The sequence below is a fragment of the Amphibalanus amphitrite genome, unplaced genomic scaffold, assembly GCF_019059575.1.
Source record: "Amphibalanus amphitrite isolate SeventyFive unplaced genomic scaffold, NRLGWU_Aamphi_draft 001153F_arrow, whole genome shotgun sequence".
Lineage (NCBI taxonomy): Eukaryota > Metazoa > Arthropoda > Thecostraca > Balanomorpha > Balanidae > Amphibalanus > Amphibalanus amphitrite.
Window position 1 is genome coordinate 84,540 of NW_024882647.1, and position 26,490 is coordinate 111,029.

At 50.1% G+C, this 26,490-nt stretch overlaps 4 protein-coding genes across 6 annotated transcripts; 3 read left to right on the top strand and 1 right to left on the bottom strand.

Annotated features, from left to right (window-relative positions):
- The first annotated feature begins 69 nt into the window (after positions 1–69).
- LOC122370645 (roundabout homolog 2-like) lies at positions 70–1,947 on the top strand. The gene is made up of 4 exons (XM_043346429.1): positions 70–94; positions 717–1,001; positions 1,300–1,447; positions 1,787–1,947. Exons 1-4 carry the CDS (start codon positions 70–72, stop codon positions 1,944–1,946), a joined length of 618 nt encoding a protein of 205 aa, XP_043202364.1. The 3' UTR covers position 1,947.
- Positions 1,948–2,475: 528 nt separating this feature from the next.
- Positions 2,476–4,392, top strand: LOC122370646 (roundabout homolog 3-like). The gene is made up of 4 exons (XM_043346430.1): positions 2,476–2,484; positions 2,741–2,890; positions 4,093–4,204; positions 4,358–4,392. The coding sequence occupies exons 1-4, from the start codon at positions 2,476–2,478 to the stop codon at positions 4,390–4,392; spliced, it is 306 nt and encodes a 101-aa protein (XP_043202365.1).
- Positions 4,393–4,478: 86 nt separating this feature from the next.
- On the top strand, positions 4,479–12,406 carry LOC122370648. Its single transcript, XM_043346434.1, has 8 exons — positions 4,479–4,607; positions 5,270–5,536; positions 6,163–6,457; positions 8,065–8,544; positions 9,456–9,904; positions 10,162–10,348; positions 10,593–10,918; positions 11,525–12,406. The coding sequence occupies exons 1-8, from the start codon at positions 4,482–4,484 to the stop codon at positions 11,723–11,725; spliced, it is 2,331 nt and encodes a 776-aa protein (XP_043202369.1). The 5' UTR covers positions 4,479–4,481; the 3' UTR covers positions 11,726–12,406.
- Positions 12,407–13,384: 978 nt separating this feature from the next.
- Positions 13,385–26,001, bottom strand: LOC122370641 (serine/threonine/tyrosine-interacting protein-like). Of its 3 annotated transcripts, none has more exons than XM_043346414.1 (5): positions 25,769–26,001; positions 17,839–18,107; positions 17,248–17,345; positions 16,679–16,867; positions 13,385–15,338 (listed from the first exon to the last, which is right to left on the bottom strand). In XM_043346414.1, exons 2-5 carry the CDS (start codon positions 17,995–17,997, stop codon positions 15,134–15,136), a joined length of 651 nt encoding a protein of 216 aa, XP_043202349.1. In that variant the 5' UTR covers positions 17,998–18,107; positions 25,769–26,001; the 3' UTR covers positions 13,385–15,133. The 3 variants fall into 3 exon arrangements, with proteins under 3 accessions (XP_043202349.1, XP_043202351.1, XP_043202352.1); XM_043346416.1 differs by having other exon boundaries at positions 25,886–25,973; XM_043346417.1 differs by having other exon boundaries at positions 25,823–25,852.
- Between the last annotated feature and the right edge of the window lie 489 nt (positions 26,002–26,490).

Here is a 26,490-nt window from a genome sequence, read left to right on the forward strand (position 1 = left end):
ACCGGTTTTGTTTTGAGAGATGAACATCTCTCGTAATACGATTACCATTCTTCTGCGGAATATGCAAGGATGGATGAAAGAATACCTAAGGTTGGTATGTTGTGATAGCAAGAAACAAGAAATGAGTGTATTTGCTAGCCTGAATTGATAAAGCGAATCTATGTAAATTTGTGTGCCGACTGCCGGAAAGGACGCATGCCTCTGCGAACAACTTTGATCTCAAGCGTATGTCTCTTCTCTCTGCCACTTTTTTATCCATCACTCCTACTTTCTATTTCTCTGTTCCTGTACCTGTCCCTGTCTCTGTCTCTGTCTCTGTCTCGTTCTCCGTCTCGGCCCGGCCTCTCTCTCTCTCTCTCTCTCTCTCTCTCTCTCTCTCTCTCTCTCTCTCTCTCTCTCTCTCTCTCTCTCTCTCTCTCTCTCTCTCTCTCTCTCTCTCTCTCTCTCTCTCTCTCTCTCTCTCTCTCTCTCTCTCTTTCTCTGACTGTCTGTCTGTCTGTCTGTCTGTCTGTCTGTCTGTCTGTCTGTCTGTCTGTCTGTCTGTCTGTCTGTCTGTCTGTCTGTCTGTCTGTCTGTCTGTCTGTCTGTCTGTCTGTCTGTCTGTCTGTCTGTCTGTCTGTCTGTCTGTCTGTCTGTCTGTCGTCTGTCTGTCTGTCTGTCTGTTTCTCTCTCCCCCTCTCTCTCCTGATCTGCCACCTCACCCTCCTCCTCATCAGACCGGCTGCAGCGCCCTGTTCTGGTTGAACAACCTGTGAGCGGCGTGGTGGCCCGGGGTCAGCCGGTCACCCTCAACTGTCGAGCGATCGGGCGGCCCCCGCCGCGCATCCTCTGGCTCCAAGATGGCGAGCCGGTGGACCCCAACCGTCCAGACCGGCTCACACTGCCCCCGGGCAGTCTGTTCTTCCTCTCGGCTAAAGAGAGGGATGCAGGCGTGTATCAATGCCGGGCCGAGAACGACGCTGGATCGGCCGAGAGCCGAAACGCAACGCTCGTCGTCGCTAGTAAGTCAAGGAACAATATCTACGTTTGTGTTGTCACGCAGATGAAAATCCAATGAACGGCTTTGCATTGAAGTGGCAACTATTATTGTCTGCCAGCTGTAAATGCTAGCCATTTAAATGGTAGGAAATTTTCTGAACCTTGGACACTTAATAGTGCTTTAGCTGAACCCGTTGTTTTGCGTCGAGTAAAGGCTATGCATATTTACATATAAGCGCACATGCATACAAGACATGCAACAAATCCCACTCCTCCCCTTTCACTATAGCTTTTCCGTCTAAGTGCACGTTTCATTGACAGTGCTGAGAGACACCTTCCGAGAGGAGCCGGTCGACACTCGTGTGGAACAGGGTGGCACTGCGCTGCTCAAATGTGACCCGCCCAGAGGTCATCCGGAGGTCAAGGTCACCTGGATCAAGGATGACCTGCCGCTACTGACTGGAGAGAGGTGTGTGCCGGTGAGAGAGGATGGCTATTTACTTGATAATTATGTAGTCAATAGGTATGAGTAGTATTTAAATAGATCCCTCACCTTTCTGTTATTATCATCTCTATCTAAGTATAGCTAGTCCATCTATATATTATCTATCTATATCTATTATGTTATCTATATGTAATTCACATTTTCTTCTTTCTTTCTTTTTTCTTTCTTTCTTTCTTTCTTTCTTTCTTTCTCTCTCTCTCTCTCTCTCTCTCTCTCTCTCTCTCTCTCTCTCTCTCTCTCTCTCTCTCTCTCTCTCTCTCTTTCTCCTCTGACCATTTCACACCCTCTCTCTCTCTGCCTCAGAGTGCAGCAAAGAGGCTCCACTCTGTACATCCTCAGCAGCCGAGTTTCTGACTCGGGACGATACGTCTGCCTCGCCGAGAACGTCCTGGGAGCACGCCGCTCGAGAGAGGCCGTGCTCACCGTCCTCGGTACGTGGTGGTGTTACGTGATTCGTTCGTGACGGTCGGCAGTCAGCCTGTAAGTTAGAGTTGGGTATCTATGGACAATCAGCTTTAAATGGCCTCACACACGAAACTTTCTTTCCCTGTAACCCATTCCCTCTGGGTCATATACCTTCCCAGTTCCCACCCACGTGTGTCCTGCTTGCACCGTGCACCGTGTGTATGTGCCATAGCTCTCTCCGGCTGCTCAGCCCAGAGTTGCAGCTCAACTAACGCCAGAAGTTGCATACCGCCTCTCTACTATCCAGAACCGGTCGACGACATCTCATTAACTATTCAAGCCGAACGGTCAAGTTTGCAAAGAAACGACCGTTTTGCGCGTCACAGATGCACCGAATGGTTTAACTTCGTCGGCCGTGGGGATGCACTCGGGGAATATTTTTCCGTGAGATGGCTCATTCTTTTGCATTTTCCTGATCCATTACGGAACTATCCATGCTAAAAGTTTTAGAGATTTGGTGGAGAAGGATGTCCTAGTCGCTAAGTGAATTTCAATTCCTTGACTAGTTTTACTTAGTCATTAGCGTGATGAAGCATGTAATCAAAATGCAGTATTAAATACATTCGACGACCGTTTTCGCCGAAGGCTGCTTTTGTATGTGTAAAATAAGTATTGCATGGTGCATTTCCTTTAGGTAGGTACATAAACCATCTCAGCTCAGCAGCCAGAAAACCCAAAGCTGTGTAATTTGCGCTTTGTAAATTTCCATTACCCTGTCGAATTTCAATTGGTAACACTGCCGGAGTTCTGACGGAATGTTATTCCCCCACCCGCCGTCCGGTTCCAGTGCAGCCGTTCTTCGTGCGTCGCCCCGAGTCGTCGCGGGGCCTGGCCGGCGGCTCGCTGGTACTGGTCTGTGACGTATCCGGCGTGCCCCGGCCTCGTGTCCACTGGCGACGGCTAGACGGGGCCCTGCCCGTCGGTAGGCTCCACTACACAGAGGTAGGTTCGGGTGCAGCGGCCGGTCGGGTGCAGCGGCCCGGCTAATGTGGCACGCCAGTTTCACTGAGAGATAGGCTGTGCCGCAGCGCATCGGCGTTGGGCGGGACAGCCTATGCGTAAGGGTGGTTGATATGGACGGCGCACATGCTTTCGATTTTATCAGGCTGAGCGCTCGTACTGGACATTTCAGTGCATTGGCATGTTTATATGTGTAATTTCAGACTTGGCTTCATCTGTAAAAGTGACAACTCCTGTTGCTAATGAGCCATTGAGCACAAAAGCAAGATGGCTATGAGCACAAAAGTGATATAGTCCACCAAAATGCTTCACATTCAAACTGCACCGAAATAACGCACTGATGCTACGGCATTAAGCGCTATGACGTTGCTGAGATCACCAGTGCTGATATTTCCTTTTTATCTTTAGATACTTTACAGAATGCATTGGAAGGGGGCCAGGGGCAAAACATACCCAGTCCCAATCCTCTTGTCACCTTTTGACATCACAAAGCCAAGTATTTGTTTCAACTCAAAATGAGTTATGATAAAGCCCTTCTAACAAAAGCAGAGATATGTCTGTATACTGCAATATTGCGTCATCACCAAGTTTTGGCACTCCAAAAGGTTATAGTCAAACTTCAGACGGAGAGTTTCTGATGCACCGATCGATAATGCGGGCCGGTCCGTCCCCACGGAGTGCTATGGGGGAAAGTCAATCGCTAATCTGAATCAAGAGTTTCCCAATATCCGAGACACTTCCGGCTAGTCGACCTACGCTCGGCGGCAAGTTAGGATATTGTCAAGAATTGACATCGGCTGATGTACGCGCATATTTTTGAAGCCTTGCCAACCACCCTAAAGAAAAGACGGGTTCACACGACGATGTGTTGATTTGCAAAAAAAGAACATAATTGGTTTTTACTGGTTTGGATGGTTGGCATGAGTGAAGACATGATAGTCAAAATTGATGTGAAAATGATCAATATCATGCCAAAAATTTTAACGGTTCTTTAGTTTACCAAAGAGAAACAAAAGAACTGATGACCTGATGATGACAATGTTGTCGAAATTGTCTCTTTTGTTTTCTTTGGTAAACTAAAGAACCAATACAATTTTTGACATGTTTATTGATCATTATTTTCACATCAATAATTGGTTTTGAGCCAACCATTTATAATCACCAACATTTTGTGCTGTTGTCAGGAGAACAGTATGCGGATTGACCACCTGCGGAGCTCGGACGCCGGTCTCTACATCTGTGAGGCGGAGAACGGCGTGGGTCGGGTCACTGCGAACGTCACGGTCACCATACAGGGTACGGTCGGTAGAATATTGTCGAATCTTATTAGATCTTTGCGAGTCTTGGACACGGTCATACGGACAGTATGGTTGCCAGGTCATGGCATCATTGTTTTGATAGTATTTCTCTTAGAATACGGTAGTTCAGTTGACGTTTATTTTGCGCCAGATGCCAGAAGAACAACAAATACGGGCAATCGATGATATTGCCCATTTGTCATTTATCATCCGTTTACCAACATACTTTTTCTGTCAACATATGTTTCTCTCCCATAGAGGCTCCAACCATCGACATGCCGTCTGAGGCAGTTGCCACTGTCGGGGGACATATGGCGGTACAGTGTCACGTGCGAGGTCAGCCGACTCCTCGTGCCATCTGGTGGAGGGAGACCGAGTTCGAACCTCTTCTGGCCGACCAGGTGAGACGTTGCATTCCGGAAATTTCGCGCATAAAATGAATTTCTTTCTATCGACCTAATACAGATACGCGCATCGAAATACAAGCTTTCCATCTTATTATGAAAGATAAAACGCTTTCCTAAGATGTTAAAGGGACCCTCCCACCTTCAAAAAAGTTAATGAATTGGCATGAAAGTGATGTCGCTCGGTTCAGAAAGAGCAAAAACGAATATCTACCAAATTTCATCGAAAAATAATCGCCGGTTTTCAAGATATTAGACTTTTACTTTTGTTTACTTTTTGGGATCTCCGCTGTTCCTAGCGACTTTATTTGAAAGTGCGGCATTTGTTGCGCGCAAAGCAGCATATACCACCTCGTGCTACAAAACGCTTTAGTCAAACATTTAACGGACGTTCGAAAGCCTGATGACGTCATCAGATTCCCGTAATGGTTAAGAGATAGGGACCACGCTGGTCCCACCCTGCAAGTAAAGGGAAGAAATTTCTTGAACACCATAAAGCTGCGGGGGTTGCGACCAGGATAAATGGTGGTTTCTGAGCCTGGCCGCAAACTTGGCTATCTCAACTCAAAACTAATGTTAAGGTGGGAGGGTCCCTTTAACATTATCCATCATTCATTACTCTTGCCAGATTTCCCAACTCACAATCTTCTATCTGCCAGGAGCGGGGGCGCCTGTCGACTTCTGTGCAGCACGAGCTGTATATCGCGCCGGTGACCGCCGACGACCTCGGCTGGTGGGTGTGCGGTGCCACAAACGCAGCTGGTTCGGTCACCGGCCGGGTCCTTCTGGCCGACTCAGAGCGACCGCCGCGCCGACGCGGAGCGCCCGCGCCAGAGGTGACGGAACGCTCCGACCTTGACCGTGACCTGGTCCACCTGGCAGAGCTGCAGGTTGTCAGACCCGACTCCGTGCGCATCACCTGGAAGGTGGGTTAGGCATTTCTTTGGCGAGGGAACAGAATTGATTTTTATGCAAATCAATTTGTCTCGTTCCTCTTCCCAACAAAAACTCGCTGACTTAATACTCAGTGGTTCCTATTGACTTATATAAAGCTTTCCAAATCATTTGGTTAGATGCCTTTTCTTCAACTTCACCGATACTCATTCAAACTGGCTGCAATTACGGGCATTGAACACCAATGTATCACGACTGGCAAAGTCGCATTGAAGACTTGAATACTCACCGTTCCGTGCTTCCATCCTCAGGATACTGAAATCCCTCTCCTCCACGCCGTAACCCCCTTCCGGGCTGGACAGGCAACTTTATCTCATGCGGGCTGCTCCCTTGGAGCGGCACCGCTGCTCCCGAGGGAGCGCACCCCGTAGCCGGGTGCAGTGAGTGCCTTGGGGCTGGGTGGCCTGTCCTCTGGACGGGCTCAGCCCCGGCGACTCACTAGGGTGCCTGCCCAGACCAATGTCTCCCCCTAATTCCTATCATCCTTCCGGCTCTGCAATGGTCTTGTCGACCGAAAGGGCCTAACCCAACAAAACAAACAAACAAACTTGAATACTTATCAATATTCCTGTAATAACTTGTGACTCCCTGCACCCAGGTCTCCAACACCAGCCCGGTGGACGGTTTCTACATCTGCCTGATATCTGGCTCTGTGGCCGGACGCGGCGGGGACGGGACCGGGGCGCCGGGCCGGGTGGTTCGCGGTGCTCCGGTGCTGCCCGGCCGGCCGGGCCCCGTCCTGCAGCGTGTTCCGGTGCTGAACGGGGGAGCAGATAGCTACGTGCTGACTCGCCTGAGCGCCGGCAGGGCCTATGAGGTGTTCCTCGTGCCCTTTCGACAGGGCCTCGAGGGTCGTCTGAGCAACCTACAGCACGTGCAGATGCCAGAGACCGGTAAGCACATCAGACGCTTCACCCTCGCTGCTTGATGAAGTCGGTCTCGGCCTAACTGTCGGTGTAACAGTCAAATTAATATCTTACATTGAGTATAAAAAGCAATTCCTTTAGACCCTCATTCCACATCTATCAGGGAGTTCCATTTTCCTACCATAAGTGAGCAACAATGTCCCGGAGATCCCCTCCTGCAGCGGTACACCGCTATCCACTCTCCCTCATCATTTATTATCCATAGCTATCTTATCCGATTAGTGCGTAATTCGCCCACCGGCTGTCCGGCGCTGCGCTCCGGCCGCGGCGACCCACGCTCTATGATTGTCCGACTCTCCCCCCTCGACCGGCCACCCCTGACGACACCGCTGGGACACGATGCAGCCATGTTTTCGCGGCACACGTCAGTCGGGGTGGCAGTGTGTCTGCGTTATGTCGGCCGCACGCGCTACTGACCGCCGCGCCGCGCCGCTGCTTGTAGACGTTCAGAGGGTAGGGCGGCGAGACGGACCACGGGTGCTGGTAAAATGATGCGTATGGAAAGCACGCCCCAAGGCCCAATCTGCCAATGACAGACACTGGGTGTTATGAGACTGGATAGGCATTGTAATTTTCTGAGATATTCAGCCGTGTAGGAACTATGGGTTGTTTTGGTCCAGTGATGCAATTATTGGCTGGTCTAATGATGAAACACAATTCCGAAATCGATAGTAATCTTTTAATGTAGGTCTGCGAGCCGCTATGCGACACCATTATTTCAACTTAAAGGCACCAGAAAACTGCGGGAAATAGGTGTCTTTGATTTCAACTGGTTATATGAGTACCAACCGACGACATAACAGAAATACCTGCTGTTTCGAATTGTTTTGCTATCGGAGCCAGGCTACGTTTTACCATAAAACACTTAGCACGCTACTGCTGCTCGAATAGCTATCTGCAAAGTGCAAAGTGGCCGGCCGTGTGCTGTGCACACCAAGCGACGCCATTTAGGCGCCGACCGAACAAACTTGTGCCGCCACCATCCAACCCCGCTGGCTTCTGACGTTGCCGGTGGCTCGGACGCGCCATCCATTCTGCCGTGAGCCCCGGCTCAGGCCGACTGGCACGGTGTAGATCACTGAGACCGTCAGCCGCGGCGCACGGCTGGCTACCCGTGGAGCCACGGCCCGGTCAGGGGGAACAGACGGTGGGAATGGCAGCTCAGCCGCGCCACCGGCCAGGAACGGATTGCAGAAATGGCAACTCAGCCGCGGGACGGGCCAGGGAACGGATTGTAGGAATGGCGAGCTTAGTCAAAGAGATGAATCAAAGAGATGAAAGGCCAGAGGCGTTGGAGAGACATTGAGAATGACGGTCCGGCTGGATTTAAGATCATACCACAGGGCCAGGCTGGGTACATGACCCTAGTAAAGTACGCCATTTGTAAGCCGGCGAGTTAGAGGATAACTGATGGCCTGAGCGATGAGAGTAATCTCGTTGGCAATAAGTCAACTTTCGGAGTTTATTTCTCCTTCTCGTCACGTTAAACTCCATGTGTTCGCGATAATTTGACGGCATATGTTATCCAGCTACAAATATCTGTCACGATCTGATCGCAGTCCATCTTCTTGCAGCGCCCTCGGCGGCTCCGAACGACCTCCAACTATCAACTGACGGTGACAGCACCCTGATCACCTGGTCGGGGCTGGCAGACAGCGACACCAACGGAGTGGTGCGCGGCTACAGCGTGCTGGTGCTCTCGGCGGACCCTACCTCGGGCCGGCCGCAGCAGAGGCTATTCAACACCAGCGCACCGTTTGCACGGCTGGCCGGCCAACCCGACCTCCTACGGGTCCGTGTGGCCGCGTTCACCGCCGCGGGCGTCGGCCCGTACTCGGCCTGGGTCGGCCCGGTGCAGGGGTGGCCGACCAGCGCGCCGCCGCCGGCCACTGCCGCCGTGCCGTTCGGCGGGCCGCCCGGCGGCGGGTCGGCGCCCCCTGCAGCGCTGGTGGCTGCCCTCGGTGCCCTGTGCCTGGCGGCCCTGGGGGCAGCGCTGCTTACCCTGCACTGCCGCCGGCTCAGAGCGAAACAGCAACGCCTTGACATGGCCGCCAGTAAGTAATGCTTTACATAGAATTGCGATTATACCTAAAACGGTAAAATTTATAGGGTGAAGATTGTGAAACTATTTATCACCTCTGGCTCTTAACGTCAATTATGAGGATTCTACCTCTTTGACATTTTCTTTAGATCTGTTGCGTCTAAAATTGACCAAATCCTTTACATCAAGACCGTTCAAAATTCAATCCCTGGCTTTCAAGCTATCACGAGACGCCACCTTCATCGAATATTCATGGACGGATTTCCTCTATTTTATCACCAAGCTAAAAAGCTGAAATGAAGCGCATCATAGCTGATCCATCCGCCAGCGAATGTGCGCGTGTTCCGATTCCCAATCAGTTCTCATATGATGGCCCCATCTGGAACGTTCGATCACATCAGGCACAGACTTCTCTATATATATCTTCTTCTCTTCTTCGTCTTCTCTATATAGAGAAGTCTGTGCATCAGGCTTTATCGACCCATCAGCCTTCGAACGGCATCTGCCAGTATTTTGGCGGAACGGCGACTTCAGATCCGGATGGGAAAGTTTTGATATTCTCATATGCACCTGAGGCGTTCCATTGAAAATGGTGAATGTGATTGTGTCATGAGTCACCCGATAAGAGAGTCTAATTCAGACAGCGTCCGACGCGCGAGGCTCGTAGGTAAACCGTTTAGTTATCGGTCACCACGTCGAAATCACCCTTAGGACCAGACATGAGATCCGTCACTTATTTACGAAATCAGATGATAAACCATCTAATCGTAATGAGATGAAAAGATCATCAGATCATTTGCTATCACAGACCGTCTGAACGTTATTCCTTTAACTTTATTCAACTTTATTTCTGTACATTGTCCATGCCCATAATCATGAATAAACGACAAACAAATAAATCCCGCATCCCTTCTCTCTCGACAGCCATGTACGCTGACGTCAAGCTACCGGTGATCGCTCGCGAGCCGCGGCCGGACGTCCTGACGCGGAACACTCTGTGGTTGCGCGACGACCTGTTCTTGACGAGTCTCGGCAACGCGCAGAGGTCAGCTCAGTCCCGTGAAAGGCGTGATGAGCTACAGAACAAGCCACATGATCAGCTTGGCGACGTGAGCCTAAAAGGACTCGCAGAAGGCGGACCAGAGGCGGCGCAGACCAAGTTGGGACAAGAGTGTCATATCTATGTGAACGAGCTGCCCTGCTCGTCCGGTCCAAGTTCTAAAGAAGTTCTGCGAGTGAGGAGGGCTCCTTCGCGGGGTAGGGAGTCGGTGGAGTTGATGACCTCGGGTCAGATCATGACCTCGGGCCTGGAGTCCGAGACAGAGTCGGAACTGGAGCGACTGACGAGAAGAGTACGGAGTCTTCGACCACGGGTGAGAAAATAGACGGTAAAATAGACGGTAGGCGATGGTGTTGCAGAAACATTGATATAGGTAGCCATGAACAAAGGATAAATAGAATACCAGTAGGTAGACGAAGGACGGGCAGCCGGTGTTGTAAGCGTTTGTGCAAAAGTAATATTCAGGCATTGAAAGGACCGATAAGTAGTTGCAATGTTAACATACAATACAGCATAAACATGTGTTTGTGTATGCCTGATCTGACTGACGCGTCCTGCGCCGATTCTCAGGCCGGCCGGTCACTCTCGTCAGACGGTACCAGCGGCCCTTCGGTGCCGTCCCGCGCCAGCCGTCCCTCGCTGCGACTGCGACACGATCGCCGCGGTCGCGCGCCACACTCGCCGCAGCTGAGCGGCGGCACGTATCAAGAATGCTGCTGTTACGAGTGTGATTATCAACCTCCGCCGCTACCCCCGGGTACGTGACAAAACGTGGGTTATTACGAAAGGCCTATCAGAGTTTTGTCTTCTACTAAAAAAAAAAAAAAAATGGTGATCGATTGAGACAAGCCATCACTTATTGATTATTCATATAGCACACGCGACGCGGCGTTGCATTTACCATTTGACGGCTGCCATCAGTTGTATAAAAATAAAGATGCAAGTTGTGTGCGTAGATAAGTAGCTACCTACATTTAACTGGAAACTTCCTTTCTTCCCAGACTCGAGTTACGACAGCTCCAGCAGTGACTTCACCACCCTGCCTGACCTGATGACTCGCAGCGCGCCGGTGCGAAGCGCCCAGTTCCAGCCCCCGCACCCACTGGCGCCACCTGCTGCCGACCGCGTCGCACACTCGTTCCCGGCCGGCGCAAAAGATGGCGCCACGCTCGCGACGCTCGGCGTGAACCCATCGCGTCGCGCCTCGAGCGATGACGTCGGCAGCGCGAGCGACAGCGGTTCGTCACTGTACGCCGAGACAGAGCTGAACGACGCGCCGCGACACAACGCCGAGAGTGACGTCAGCAGCGACGTGACGTCATCACAGGTCTGTCAGGTGACGTCGAAATGGGATAGGTCACTTGCGGGTGTTAAGGTCAGCGTCATGGCAGGAAGTGATAACTGAGTTTAAAGGTCATCCTCGGTAAGGATGAATATAAAACAATTCGGCTTCTTTTGTTTTGTTTGTTTTGTTTTGTTGGGTTAGGCCCTTTCGGTCTAATGAGACCATTTCAGAGCCGGGAGGATGATAGGATATAGGAGACATTGGTCTGGGCAGGCACCCTAGTGAGCCACCGGGACTGAGCCCGTCCAGAGGACAGGCCACCCAGCCCCAAGGTACTCACTGCACCCGGCTACGGGGTGCGCTCCCTCGGGAGCAACGGTGCCGTTCCAAGGGAGCAGCCCGCATGAGATAAAGTTGCCTGTCCAGCCCGGAGGGAGGTGGCGGCGTGGAGGAGAAGGATTTCAGTATCCTGAGGATAGAAGCACGGAACGGTAATTCGGCTGACGGCTTCCTATTTGCCTTGCCTTTACCTTCCACGAAGTATGCCGAATGTTGCCTTAAATAGGTATCGCGCATTTCAAATCGCATATGCTTATCATCAACCTATCATTAAATGTTTCTTGGCGTAAGCCTTATTTTGTGTTGCAGCATAAACTCTCAATCAGCAAGCCGCCGATATCAAGCAACTCTGATGCCGAGAACAACTCGTCCGAGACGACACAAACCTTCATCTGTGCTCCGGGCGACAGTTTGGAAAACTGCGACTTACCAAAGTCGCCGATAGATGTCGGCTCCGGCGAATCGCTCCGTTCCCTCAACAATGGGTGTACGGATCAGTACAGCCCGTAGATGTGTACATGTTGTAAATGTATGCAAACTCATTGACGGCCAATGCTGTAATGCTTGTGCTAGCGAGCTTTGAAGAACGTCAAACGTTCTGACAATCTGAGGTCAGCTTACCGTTTGGCGGTAACGAGTGAACTGAAAACTGAACATTATCGCCAGCCAGGGAAGTACGGGGACCCGCAGTTGCTTCTGTACACGAACCCCAACTCTAGCCGTCTGTCCTGTCCAGTAACAACCGATTACATTGATATCGACTACCGGTCCCTGTACAAGAGCAGCTGAGGTTTTCTGTACGTGCCCTCTGACAGCTTATCGTTGTTCCCTGTGAGGGTGCTGGGACAATTTACTCAGGGTCGCTGTACATACAGTAGCAACTGCGGGTCCCCAATCATATCCTACGTAGGTTTAGCAGTCGATACAGATCGTGAAAGGCATATCAGTGTACGATTGTGGGATCTCCTCTGATGGTACCGGGAGGTGTAGCATTGGAATAATTGAAGTGAGTTGTAAACTGAGGGTCGGTTGGGCCAAGATTACTGTTCCGTTGGGCGACTGTATAATGTAATGGTTACGTCCGGTCTGAAGCGATGTGTGTTCTGTCTGTATCAGGTATGGACTGTGCTTGAGGAAGGCCACCGAAGCATTTCTATCGATGTGCTGTGCAATATAAAATAACTCAAAGCCATTGCTTTATTTTAATCACGTGTTTACACACTGTAACCACAAGAGGAGTGCGAACTACCTGTTTGTAATTGGCACATTTTTAACCTAGTATCTCCTCACCAATTATTACATCCCAGCAGTATCAGTAAATTGAAACATTGCCTCGTTAAACGCGCTGTCAGTCGGTGCTTTCCCGTGCTCGCCCACCCGGCGAACTCCAACCGAACCTTCTCAGCTCTCCTCTAAACGGTATCACTGAGCGTTTCCCTCCCCCTCCCCCACATCAAGAAGACGACTTGACTCGGAACCAGTGAGGGTCCCTCTCAGAATTTTCATTTCTCAGCCAGGCATTCGGTTTACGACGTTCATCACCACCCCTCCCAGACGAGCAGCGTCCTGAGCTCCAGTAGCGTACCTTTATCACCAGGAAGACGCGTCCGGAATTGAAATCAAGCGAAATCTACGCCGATTGCAATAATGTCGGGCCTGGATGGGGTTCAATCTTCTTTCCCTTCTGACGAGGTCGATAGGGGAGGATAAACGATGCAGAGGGAGCAGCAGTCGGGAAAAACGTCATAGAATCGAGCTAGACTGATAGCGTTGAAGCAGCGAGCCGCATTGAGTAGCAGGCGTCTTCCCTACGTAACTAAACCGGAGCGTTTTCCCCACGTAACTTTACTTTTCACCACATCAAACAGAACCACGGCGTCCTTGTAAACCTTGGTCGCACATTCGAACAGCATCCCGCAATAATATACGGCCTTGCCCGCAATGTCACCCTGGAGCTGAGCAATTGGGACAGTAAAAATGGGAGAGTGGAAATGGAATAACCAGGACCCCAGTGAGATGTACTTTGTGTGTTAGCTATCACGTAGTGCAAGCTATCGCCGATCGCGTGCGTTACCGATTGCATCCATCTATCTATAGCAGTCGGGAATGAAATATATGCACTGAACAGTGAACTTGAACAGCGCAAATACGCTTCATAAAAGACGCAAATAAAACGGGTCGTCATTGTGTGTATTACGCAACGCACAAGTAGAAAAATACAAACTCTGAAAGTCGTCACGCTGAAACTGGCTAGCCCACACACTCACCAAATGTACAAGACCTCTTTACAGACACACCCATCCAGGACGTACCCTCCATAGCTCAAACACTCCCACTCGTTTTGACAAAAGCGGCAGACCACTCACCCAACTCCCAACCTGAGAGACGCACCACGCAAATAAATAACCCGTCTCATCGGGAGACAGGACGCACACAATGTCACGCACCGACCACAAGAGTTGTACAGCCAATACCTGCCGTGGGGTAACTACGTAATGTGGGTACTTTGGATGGTGCAAAACCGATCAACGGTGCCAATCAACAGCTACGGATAATGGTGAGCGAAACATGAAAATGTGCATGATATCTGAGCTAGAGACAGCGTACAGTCGCAAAACTTATCGAGATACAACGTGGTCAACTCAAAGCACAAATCAGATCTAAAGATGCTTTGTGGAAGTGTGGCGTACAAAACGATAAACGGTGAAAGGTAACAGCTAAACTAAGCCAAGTGGGTTTTTACGTGTAACGCAATGGATGTAAAACAACCCAACACACTACGCCAAGTATATGCCAAAACGTCGAGAAATGGGGAAAAACTATCGAACAAGGTACAAAATGCGAAAAACAACGGTGAGAAGGGATGATAATGCAGTTGCACAAAACAGCCGAGGCGGTATCCTATGCCATGAAAGCAAACTAATCGGTGTGCTCTGCAGTTCTGCACCAAACGGAGCAGCCAATCCACCGCCATTCCCTTTCAAACTTCTAGGGATAAAGGGTGACGGCTTTCGCTAAACCCGCTGACCGCGCTGGGGTCCCAGACTCGCACGAGTCCTAACTCAAGCCCTCGGGGTCAGGACCCCTAGAATCCCCACTAGGGACTTTCGGCGACGTCTGTACAGCGTCCCACACCGTTTGGACGGCATTTCGGCAGTGAAAGCGGCTCTGGTGCTAGTGGAGCTCAGGTGGTGTCCACGCCTGTGTGCGCTAAAAGTCAGCTCAGCGGACACCACTGCGTGGCGAATGCGTGACTTCTGCCTACAGTGCGGCTTGTTACCAGCGGAAGCACAGTGGCGGCTCCGGTTGGCGCCCCCTGGGCCAGCACCGACAGTCCACCGCTGACCGGACGGGGAGCAAGATGTAGGTGGCATTCGCGCAATCGCGACCCAGTCTTCGACAAGTGTAGGTAGTCGGCAGGCCTGCTGCCGTAGCGTGTAGAAACACCCAAGAACGCCCTTCGACACGTCCGTCCCCTCAGGAAGCTCCACCGCACCGACATAGTCTGCCGTGCCCTCAGCGAACGCCCCCTGCTGCCCTGCAGCATGTCGGGGCCAGACGCTGCATGCCGGAATCGACATCATCCGTCCCAAAGAGAGTCAGAGCCTCTACGAAACCTAGCTCGCCACCCCAGCTCCTAACCCTACAAAATCCCTCCCCACATCATGTGAAAATCCTTCCACAGACCCTATGAAAACCTACCTGTACAAAAACGTCACTTCGGCTTCGGCCGAAGCGCGAGCGGCATCTCTACAGGCTACCGACCGCGCTGCGTGCGGTGCCACGTCGCGCCAGCGCCAGCCACAACGCACGAACGTAGTAAGAGCTCACGCGCCCGTAGCTCACGCGCACGTAGCTCACGCGCACGTAGCTCACGCGCACGTAGCTCACGCGCACGTAGCTCACGCGCCACTTAGCTCACGCGGACGTCATGTCCATGGGCTCAGGCTCGTCGTCCAGCTGGTCGCAGGTGCGTTTGGCGCGGCATCGTCCGCTGCTGCCGTGGCCGGCCAGGAAGGCCTTTTCAGCCCGGCAGATGGGCTCGTACTCGTGCAGTTGACGCACTAAGTCGGGACTGAGCCGGACGCAGTCACGGCGTGCCGTCACCACCCCGCTGGCAGCGCTGCCGGCGGACATGGGGAGGTCAGGGGACCTGTCGGTGGAGGGGGAGAGGTCAGGGGACCTGTCCGTGGAAGGGGAGGTCAGAGGGCCTGTCGGCGGACGGAAAGGGAGAGGTCAGAGGGTCTGCCGGTGGAGGGGGAGAGGTCAGAGGACCTGTCGGTAGAAGGGAAGGTCAGGGGGTCTGCCGGCGGACGGTGGAAGGAGAGGTCAGGGGACCTGTCGGTGGAAGGAGAGGTCAGGGGGTCTGCCGGTGGAGGGGGAGGTCAGGGGGTCTGTCGGCGGAGGGGGAGGTCAGGGGACCTGCCGGTGGAGCGGGAGGTCAGGGGGTCTGTCGGTGGAGCGGGAGGTCAGGGGGTCTGTCGGTGGAAGGGGAGGTCAGGGGGTCTGTCGGCGGAGGGGGAGGTCAGGGGACCTGCCGGTGGAGCGGGAGGTCAGGGGGTCTGTCGGGGGAGGGGGAGAGGTCAGGGGGTCTGACGGTGGAGGGGGAGGTCAGGGGGTCTGTTGGTGGAAGGGGAGGTCAGGGGACCTGTCGGTGGAAGGGGAGGTCAGGGGACCTGTCGGTGGAGGGGGAGGTCAGGGGTCTGTCGGTGGAGGGGGAGGTCAGGGGGCCTGCCGGTGGAGCGGGAGGTCGGGGGGTCTGTCGGTGGAGCGGAGGGTCAGGGGACCTGTCGGTGGAAGGGGAGAGGTCAGGGGGCCTGCCGGTGGAGCGGGAGGTCGGGGGGTCTGTCGGTGGAAGGGAAGGTCAGGGGGTCTTTCGGTGGAGCGGGAGGTCAGGGGGTCTGTCGGTGGAGCGGGAGAGGTCAGGGGACGTCAGTGGAAAGGGAGGTCAGGGGACCTGTCGGCGGAGGGGGAGGTCAGAGGTTCTGTCGGTGAACAGAGGGGAGAGGAGGTCACAAGGACTGCCAGTAGCGCTGCAGGTGGTCGAAGAGGAGGTGAGAGTGAATGATACATATTACGTAAGGAAAGCCACGCTTATTAGCACCAATCAAGCACCAAAAAAGCAGATAATAATGACACTCCCATAATTAGAAAGAAGATGTGCCCCAGGTCGGAGAAACGAGTGAGCTATTTTGTCCCGGCCATATCGCCTAAATCATTAGGTGCGCAATAGGTAATATACAAAAATGTAATGATAATGTATACATACACAAGGTGCCACAGATCGACATTGACAGCCGACCATCAATCTTTAGAGTGTAGCGTATAAATATTTAAGCATCGACCTGCCAGTTTTATAGCATTACCCCCATGGAGTAGGAAACGAGAGTACCCAGCACACATGCGACAATCCCTCCCAGCCTAGCCCACCTCCACCTCCCCCCACCACACCTCCCTACTCACGAGAGATTGAGCGAGAGCCTGCGCATCACGTAGGCCACAATGAGCGCGGCGGAGAGCGAGACGCCCAGGTTGCCGTGCACCAGCACCCGTCCGCCGGAGCACAGTGCGTCGTCAAGGAAGGCGGTGACGCGCGGAACGTGCGAGAGGACCCACAGTTCGGGCGACTCGGCCAGCTCCACCTCCAGGTACCTGGACGGAGAAAGGGGTGTGGTTAATGACGCTAGTCTTGTTCAGCTATATAAACCTGGCTAGAGATGGGAAGAAGAATGTGGAGCTTTTGAGTCACGAGTTGTACTTAGAACTTTAGGTAGAAAACCATGAGAAAGCATTAACTGAAACTATGAAATATCATCACTCCTCCAAAGGCATCCTGGTCAGAGGAGCATCATAAGGCTCCGTTCCATGTAAGAGGGGCGGAATACGTTTTTCATTCATTTTCTCGCTCCGCCCAATCAGCCTAGAGAACCTACCTGCTTTAAACATTGTCACACTGGTTGAGACCACAATATCCCAACATCCCAATGATACTCAGCCCCCACGGCCCACTCCCGTCTCCCACACCCACTCACTGGAACTGGTTGGGAAAGTTGGGCCGAATCAGGTGCGCCTCCACGCTCCGTCTGACACAGACGATGTGTGTGATGCCCGTCTGCTGGAGCCGTTCCAACTGTGGATGCAAGAGAGCTGTAAGCGGTGTTCGGGCCGGGCTAGGCGTGGTAACGGTGCGCAGTTGTCGGGCTGGGCTAAATTTAGTGAAATTACGTCGACGGTCGAGAGCATCTGGGCGTTCAAGAGAATAGGTGTATGATCATATGATACATGTATATCATATGATATATCCATAGGTAACATGAATCATGTTTCATCATTAAATCATGAATTCATGTTATTTATGATATATCATATGTACAATGATATGCATGTGATGATACACAAATCAGATGATATAGGCACAAGGAAACCATTTAAGTGTTGAGAGAGTTGCTGTGAGCAAACAATTTGAGGCGCCACTGTTCACAACAAATAAACTTATAAATAAAAAAAAAAATCAGTTGAAAACTGAGGTCGTTTTTTGTCACGAACAACTAAAAATAAGGTAAAATTTGCACACACACCAATGATCAGCCCCCGTAGCACAAGGGTGCACCTCAAAATCTCACCTGATTCCGGCTGGCAGAGCTGTACGGTCCGAGGTAGAGGCCCGGCAGGATTTCCTGCATCTCGCGGCGCATTTCATAGGTCCACTGGAGCGGCGCCAGTGGCTTGGTGGGCGGCCGGCACCGCGACGAGTGGTGGTGTGCGTACACCGGCGGCCACATGGCGCCACCAGGGCACAGCGGCGGTCGGCTGACAGGTGCGGCGCTCTGGCACTGAGCGCTGCCTGGATCCCAGCAGATATTAACTCAAAGGCAAGCCACTCAGAAGGTCCCTGTGAATGTATGTTGATTGTCAGGCATCTCTTCTAACATATTAACTGAAAGTATTGACTCAAAAAATTCACATACTGCTATTCGATATTTCTTAACCCTTGTCTGTATTGATGTTTTGCCAGCTGCGAACGTAAAAGGGGGAGGGCCCGTTGGATCCCCCTCTTGCCGTTTCGCCCCTGATCGAGCTAGAGCTTCGCGGAAAAAATGGACATGTTGCCCGTGACAAGAGGAAGCCAATGATACACAATTTTAAGGTTCTAGGTCATTGGTTGACCTTCCAGGTCAGGTCAATAACCGAAAAGTCGGGAAAATCGGGGCCTGTTAGAACGTCGAAAAGTGTGGCTGCTGTGGTTTTTTTTCGGGGTGCCGACCACGAATATCATATACAGGGTCCGGCAAGAGTCTTGACGTAGTCTTAAAATCGTTCCATTCCTCAAGCCATTGTAAATAAAAAAAGTTGTTCAGTGCTCAATCTATTGTCCACGGACAAGCAAACACTTGCGAACACGGTTCGGCATACTGGCCACGAGATTGGAGAGCACAGACGGCTGGATTCGTGACCACGCAGACTTGAGTTGCGTCTCCAGCTGCGCGAGGTTGGTTGCTGGCTTCTGTTTGTCGAGGTCTTGCTGGACGATCGCCCACAGCTCTTCAATGGGATTTAGGTCGGAACTGTTCCCCGGCCACTCCTCCTTCGCCCAGAAGTGCGGCAGGTTGTCTCAGCACCACTGCTGGGCTGTGGCAGAGTGATGCGCTGGAGCCCCTTCCTGCATTAAGATGGCTTTCGACCTCTCAGCCACCATCCGTCGCTTCAGAACAGAGCCGTTTCTGGGAGTTCTGTTGATGGGAGACAGGCAGGATTCCTCCGAGATGGTCTCCACATAATACTTGGTGTCCACCTTAGTCTTGGGCGGGATGACGTGGAGCAGCTCACTGAGCACTTGATGCGACATCATCCCCCACACCATCAACTTCGCTGGGAATTTGACGGAAGGAGCTGTGGGCACACTGGCTGCGTCGGACGCCCAAATGCGATCATCCTGGCGATTTGGTGGATGTAAAAGCTCGAAGGTGGACTCGTTACTAAACAGTACCTTTTTCCAGTCTTCTTCGGTCCAGTCTTTCCGTTTATTTATCTTTTTATTTTATTTTATTTTATTTTATTTTATTTTATTCGTTTTTTCTGCAGAACTTCATGCGGTCATAGACCTGCTTTTCGGTTAATCTAAGTCTCGTTCGTATTTTGTAGGCTTTTTGGCCCATCTTTTTTCCAGAAGCATCAAATAGACCTGTCGGAGGCTGGATGACTTTTTTTGACTCAGCCGTTGTGTAAGCTTGGTCGCCGATTAATCCCTTTTTCCGACCGCCTTCTTCAGCACGAGCTTGGCCACCATTGACAAGCTGGTCGGACAGCCAGAACGGGGTCTATCAGCCACGGTCCTGTCGGTCTTAAAGTGCTTGCACCACCTTTGCACTGGTCGGAGAGAGGCACCGACATTATTCGCGACCTGACTTTGCGACATTCCCGCTTGAATCATACCGATAGCTCGATTCCTGGGTCTGACATTGTAATATTTGACCATGGTGTTTTCAGCCTTCCTTTCAACTGCTCGCTCGCTACTCAAATGACCTCGCGGCTGGCACAATCAGCCGCTGACCCTAAGGTTATCCGTGGTCTCATACCCCGGGGCACAATAGATGCGCTGACACAATGGCGTTCAAAGCAAAACGCTGGGTGGGGTAAAACGCGCCTGGGAAGACACAGAAACTAGAATACCACATACGACAAGACTTTTGCCGGACCCTGTAAGTTTTGATCAAAGAAGGTGTCTATATGCATTTAGGCCAGGTCGGGTCAGGTCAGGTCACCTGCTGGGTATTCGTAGGTATCAACTGCCTCTGACAGCTTCGTAACATGTTAGGAAGGTACCAAAACTACTTCGTAAATATTCAAATGGTTGCTAAATTCGAATTCAGCTAAAAAAAACTAGCCTAGAAACATGTAAAACTCTAAAAAGTGAGCCGAGATCATCAAAGGTCAATGACCTGACCTGACCTTCAAGTGACCTTGACAACCACCCTAATGCATCAGAGCAACATCATATCACATGCTTCAACGCTTGAAACCACCAAAAGACTGCAAACGTGTGGCTAATGCGAGCCGACAATCGACATATGCCAAATCGCGATTTCGGACAAACACGGTCTCAAAAAGTTGGTCACAGGTCAAAGGTTATTTGGGTCAGGGTCATGAAATTTTAAGGGTTAGGTGTAAAAATGATTAACGCGAGGGTACTGAAAGTTTTGTCGCAATTGGCCGCTTTTTTCTCGAGGAACCCGCGAAAAACCGAGGAGGAGGGCTCCGTTCGACACCCACCCCTATACGGCCGAGGGTTAAAGTACACATGACAGACACGTGTATCTTGAAATGAAAGGAAACATCATGTTTAGCTTAGCTTACCATGAAACATGGCGCACAGCTTAGCAACGGATAGAGCTACAGCGCCGTGGAAAAACGTATTCAATAGCTCCTTCAATGCATTTTCACTAGCATACATATTCCAGATTTGACCCAAGGTCAACACGTTTTGGCCTGCAGGGGCAAAAACAGCCAAAATAGACGTTTTTGTGGAAACAGTTTTTCCGCAATAACTTTTGACTTAGAGCTTGCATAAACTTACTTTTACTGGCATCATGTGTTTGTGTAGACTGTGTATTCTCACCTGGTATTCTCACCTGGTAGGGTTCACCAAGCCTGACAGCCCTAAGGATAGTCAATGCAAGGGAACCCAGGATCACAGGATGCGCCAGTTGAGATAAGAATTCGCGAGTATAGAGGGGTTACATAGCAACTGGAGTTATAGCATCCACATAAATAGCTCATACGATAAAAAACATGTGAATCAAGAATATTTGACACGAAGTTGCTCATCATCAACTACTCCGCAGGCTGGTAGGTACAGTTCGTCACGAATCTCATCGGCCAAGGCCCTCTTAAAGCTAGTTAAGTCAGGTGCGGTCACAACGTTTTCTGGGAGGCTGTTCCAGATGTGTATACATCAGGACTTTGTGGTACTGGTGTATGACACAGTGTATATAAAAAGTGTATGGTATGACTTACCTGGTTGACTTACCTGGTTGGGTTCCTTTTGCGTCCGGGGAGGAAAATGGTGGAGAAAGTGAGAGAGGAAGGTACAAGGAACCCTGCATTTAAGAGACGCGCCAGTCAGTAGGAAGTTTGTGCTGTAGATTATACATGTACAAACTGACTGGAGAAGTGAGTCTCCTTCACAGATTTACAGGAAGTAATTACTTAATGCACAAAAGTTCAGCATGGAGAAATGTTTGGAACTGTCCTAGTTCTAAGTGTAGGTAGAGCTTTCACATTGGGTAAGAGTACAAAGCATCATTGATATCGCGATCTAACATAGATTTAAACGTGTTGACATCGTGAGCACACACAGTTTGAGCGGGGAGGGCATTCCATACAGAAATACACCTTTGAGAGAACGAGCGCTTCCTAATGTCAGTGTTTATGGCAGAGGGAAATATTTTGTGGCAATAGCCTCGTGTACGATTCTGAGGCGGCTGTGGAAATAAATCAGCCGGAGATATACCAGATTTTCCGTTAAAGATTTTCCAGTAGGTACTGTAGAAGATCTGCACGCAGTAGCCTTCCTTGGACGGAATAGAGACGTAGGGATCGTAGACGTTCACCATAGCTCATGGTCTCCAAGCCACAAATACGCTTAGTCCATCGGCGCTGCACTCTTTCTAATAGCCTCAAATCCTGAATAAAACCAGAGTTCCAGACAGGAGAGGCATATTCAAGCACTGGTCGTATGTGAGTGGTGAGCAGGAACACCATGAACTTTGGAGATCGACAAACAGTGGATTTAAGGAAGCTATAGGCCAAAGCGCCAGCTTTATGAGTAGCCATACGGATATGGTCGTGGAATTTCAAGCCAGAATCAACCAGTACACCAAGGTCGGAGGCAGAGTGGACATGAGGAATAGGTTTGCCATCTAGGGTATATGTGGGGCGGACTACATTAGTAAAGGACCTCGAGAAACGGAGGATTGAGCACTTCTTTACATTCATAAACAAGCCCCAAGAAGCAGCAGTAGAGTGAAGTCGATCAATATCTCGCTGGATTACTTCGGAAGTGGCCAGGGATGGGAGGGACCTATCGGGATAATCTACACATGCGTATAACTTCAGGTCGTCGGCAAAGATTTTATAGTTACAAGACAAGTTATATCCAATACTGTTAATATAGATTAAAAAAAGGAGGGGTCCCAGGACTGTCCCCTGGGGGACGCCACTGAGAACTTCTCTGGCACGACTATGGTGACCATCAATACAAACGCTCATCGATCGGTTAGATAGGAACGAGAAAATGACCTGCAAGGTACTGCCCTGGACACCTAAGCACTCAAGCTTGGAGAGGAGGAGACTGTGTACTACAACATCGAAAGCTTTACTAAAATCAAATAAGATTACGTCTACAACACGCCCTTCATCTACATGCTTAGAAACGCTGTCATAGACTAGTAGAAGCTGGTCAGAAGTGGATCTCATGGCTCGAAAACCAAACTGATGCGGAGAGAGGATCATGTGGGATTCAAGGTAATCAGTTAGGTGTTGGCAGAGGAGTCGCTCAAAGGTCTTGCAGCAAACGGAGGTGAGGCTAATCGGGCGGTAGTTTAGAGGATCGTACCTTGCGCCCTTCTTAAATATAGGGATAACCATGGATGACATCCAGTCACTGGGTAGCTGACCTTCGTGGATGGCACGAGAAAATATCAAATGAAGGGGATACGCTAGTTGCGGGGCACAACTCTTCAGCAGTAATGGGTTGATATCATCAGGTCCCATAGCAGAATTACCATCAAGTGATTTCAGTACCTTAAGAACATGCTCCACTGGGAAAGTGATATTATCAATGATTCCCTCAAAATGTTGATGCGGAGAAGGGTTCCTCGGAGTCTTTGGTAAAAACAGACGAGAATGAGGAGGCAAACGCCTCAACCATTTCTTCGGGAGAATCGGTAAGGCGACCAGAGCTGAGCAAAATAGGACCGACCGCAGGTCGGAGGTCCGACCTTTTTATTCCGGATGTACGAATGGAGAAGCTTTGGGTTATTCTTGGAAGTCATAAGATAATGACTTCCAAGGATATAAACATAATAAACATAAGATTTTCCTCATATGCAGCTTGGCATGAGGCCGTGAAACTTCTAAACTGGCTGTTGATCAAGCGGAATGAGGCATATGCAGAGACAGAGTTAGGGGAACGCCTGCCATACTCGCTCCTGGTCTTCTTATAACGTTGCCAAGCGGTGTGCCTTCGATCGATAAGACTAGAAGGAGGCTTCTTCATCCAGGGAGGTCGTTGTTTGGGATCAGATGTTTTATCTGGTACAAATATGTCGACCAGGCTGTGCACAATGCCCAGAAAACGCTTATAAGATTTATCAGCGCTGAGATAGGAAAACTCATAATCCCAGTCAACTTGCTCAAGACTACTTGCTATGGCATGGTAATTTCCTTTATGCCAATGTTTGTGAGGTCTGTTCACAATCTTATTACAATCGAGGGTTTCAGTATCAGCAAAGGTATACTCAAACACAACTGGGGAGTGGTCGCACCCAGGCAGAGGAGGGATGACTTCCGTCAGCCCTACCCTATCAGTTTCTGAAGTCAGGACAAGATCTAGTATGTTACCAGATTGGGGATAGGTAGGCTCTTTCACCCACTGAGTGAGACCTAAAGAAGAGAATGTGTCAAGAAATGAACAGTCAGTAGCACCGGTGGCCTTTGGAGAAGTAGCACACCAGTTGATAGAAGGAAGGTTAAAGTCACCAACAAGGAAAACCTCTCTGTCAGAACAGAACTCTGAGATGAGTCTCAAGATAGAGTCATTGACTTCGGGGGGATTCGAGGGTGGTCTGTAGACAAGCAGACAGTGCACATAAAATGCAGTGAGGTGGAACGACATTGTATTTGGAAGGGATTTCACCAGAGAGTCAGTCATGATGCACTTACGTATGTAGATGCAAACCCCGTACTTGGCCCTGGAGCCTGGGGTGTCGTGGCGATACAAAGTATAATCAGGAAGGGTGACAAATGAATCAGGGATTTGGGGAAGGAGGTGGGTTTCAGTGACACAAATAATGTCCCACTTTCCAGACAATGCCGATTCCCTCAATAGGTTAAGCTTAGATGGAAGGCCATTGATGTTAAAGGTAGTGTGCCACCTTTGAAAGATTTCCCATTTTATTTTTCCTAGGATAAGAAGCTTCTGTTTTTACCTAATATCGCAAAAAAAAAATCAAAAATGGGCCTGGAATAGTGCCTTTTTCGCCTAAAAGTTTTTCGGTTTTTAGATATGTATAACAACTGTAGTGGGCTCACCTGCAAACAGGCGTCGGGCAACAATCGCGAATGCGGCGCACTTGTGACAATAAGCAAAGGTCATTATAGTGTTACGACCATACAACGTACAGGAATGAGTTATCAGCTGTCTAATCGTAGACAACACAATGTCGAGCCTTAAACTGTAAGCCCGTATTGGTATTGTTTCTTTTATTTGGCTGTCGAACATTATTTATGGTTTGAAATATGATTTTATGTAAAATAATTGATATGAAAAAGCCGTCTTATAAGTTATGACCCCATTTCACCACACGCAAGTGGCAGAAATGACAATGATCAGCTGACGCATTTTTCTTGGCCGAAGTCAGAGCGCGCGGCCCGACGCACCACGCGTATTTGGAAATTCCGACCTCGACGAGCATCAGAAGCCACCTAACAGGCGTGTTCGAAACCGCAGGAGATGATGATGAACGGGTTTATCGAAACTTGATTGGATGAGCATATCGGTAATAGCGATTTCAGTGTGTGCATTTATTGTTCATAGTGGTGTGAAATGTGGTTGGGGTACGACCGACAACCCGTCGGGGCGAATTTCGCACTGGGGTACTCAAAATTTGAAGAATTTAAGACGTTTCCATGAGTTTTGAAGGTATGGATAAGTTCTAAAAATCCGGTTCTCCTTATCTGGGCCATTAACTCCATACGGTCCAAGAAAGCTGGCACACTACCTTTAATAGAAGCTATTCTAAGGATAGTTGAGCGAGTTAGTCTTGGAACTCTGGGGACAGGAACGTCTAGGGAGGGGAGTTTCCCTGGCTGCCCTGGTTGACAGGCTCGGGCTGCTCACTGGTTGCAGTCACAGGTTGGGCAGAGGATGCGGTCGGAGGACGCAGCGGATCAGACTGACCAGCTTCAGCTCGCCTGGCCTGCCTACGAGCATACAGCTCACCTCTTTGGGCGTAGGTAAGGTCTCTAGATATGTAGACTCTACTGAAATCAGTACCTCGCAGTGACTTTGACCCCTCAAACACACGTTTACGAACTTCATCATCCAAGATCTTTGCACGAAACATGCCTGAATGTCCCTGGATCTGGGTAACATCAGTTAGGGATGTTACCCAGATCCAGGGTCATGGAACATGTTAAAAATGAAAAAATGCAATCGACGCGGCGGCGGGACTTAAAATATAATAATTAAAATGAAAACCTAACCCAAATGCTCAGGAACAATAAATGACCAAAACAAAATTGTGAAACACTCCACACATAAATTGATATTACCGTCTTTATTTCTATGATATTAACCCGCGTCTTCACGCTTTCAGTTTCAACTACTTTCAACCTCCCTGCTTTTCAACCAAGTATAATGATAACTTTCAACACATTTTTCTTGCTTACTGGTTCTTTTTCGGTGTGTTCGGTACTAGGCAAAAAGTTAGCGTGCACTCGCAGGAGGTGGTGAAACAAAACCAATCAGTGTGTTAGATCACGGTGCACAATGCTGGTAGCAAGCTAAAAAGAACATTGAACTTATGAAATCCTTTTCGTTGTGTTTGTGGCGTGCTAATTACATTAATGACGCTTCAAGGATATCAGGAAGAGGTAGGTAAATAAAACTCGTTATAATGTAAAGGTAAATGCAGGTTTTGTTTTTTGCCTGATTAGATTGAAAAGTGGTTAGAGATCAGATAAATAGATCTGCCACTGAACATGCTACTGATTTGATGAGTAAGATTGATAAGATAATTATCAATCTATCGGTTTGTTGAAAGCAGCATGGATATATCCGATCATTCGTCCAATGACAAATGTGGATAAATGCACTAATCGAGACACGAGAGTTGGCGAGACCGACTCATTGATCATTCATTCGTTTATTGACCTTGGGTATCGGGGGGGGGGGGGGGAGAGACACAAACGCAAACATGGCAATTGGCACATTAAAACGATGCAAGCAATACAGGATAAAATACATTAAAAACAACCCTCAGTCCATCAATGAT

Coding starts and splice junctions, on each gene's coding strand:
- LOC122370648 (XM_043346434.1), top strand. CDS start 4,482: ATGCCGTCTGAGGCAGTTGCCACTGTCGGGGGACATATGGCGGTACAG. Junction 9,905..10,161: donor TACGGAGTCTTCGACCACGG/GTGAGAAAATAG, acceptor GCCGATTCTCAG/GCCGGCCGGTCACTCTCGTC. Junction 10,919..11,524: donor GCGACGTGACGTCATCACAG/GTCTGTCAGGTG, acceptor TTTGTGTTGCAG/CATAAACTCTCAATCAGCAA.
- LOC122370641 (XM_043346414.1), bottom strand. CDS start 17,997: ATGTGGCCGCCGGTGTACGCACACCACCACTCGTCGCGGTGCCGGCCG. Junction 17,346..17,838: donor GCTCTGCCAGCCGGAATCAG/GTGAGATTTTGA, acceptor TTGCATCCACAG/TTGGAACGGCTCCAGCAGAC. Junction 15,339..16,678: donor AGGCTCTCGCTCAATCTCTC/GTGAGTAGGGAG, acceptor GTCCGCCGGCAG/CGCTGCCAGCGGGGTGGTGA.
- LOC122370645 (XM_043346429.1), top strand. CDS start 70: ATGGATGAAAGAATACCTAAGGTTG. Junction 95..716: donor TGAAAGAATACCTAAGGTTG/GTATGTTGTGAT, acceptor CCTCCTCATCAG/ACCGGCTGCAGCGCCCTGTT. Junction 1,448..1,786: donor CCGCTACTGACTGGAGAGAG/GTGTGTGCCGGT, acceptor TCTCTGCCTCAG/AGTGCAGCAAAGAGGCTCCA.
- LOC122370646 (XM_043346430.1), top strand. Junction 2,891..4,092: donor GTAGGCTCCACTACACAGAG/GTAGGTTCGGGT, acceptor TGCTGTTGTCAG/GAGAACAGTATGCGGATTGA. Junction 4,205..4,357: donor CGTCACGGTCACCATACAGG/GTACGGTCGGTA, acceptor ATTTTGCGCCAG/ATGCCAGAAGAACAACAAAT.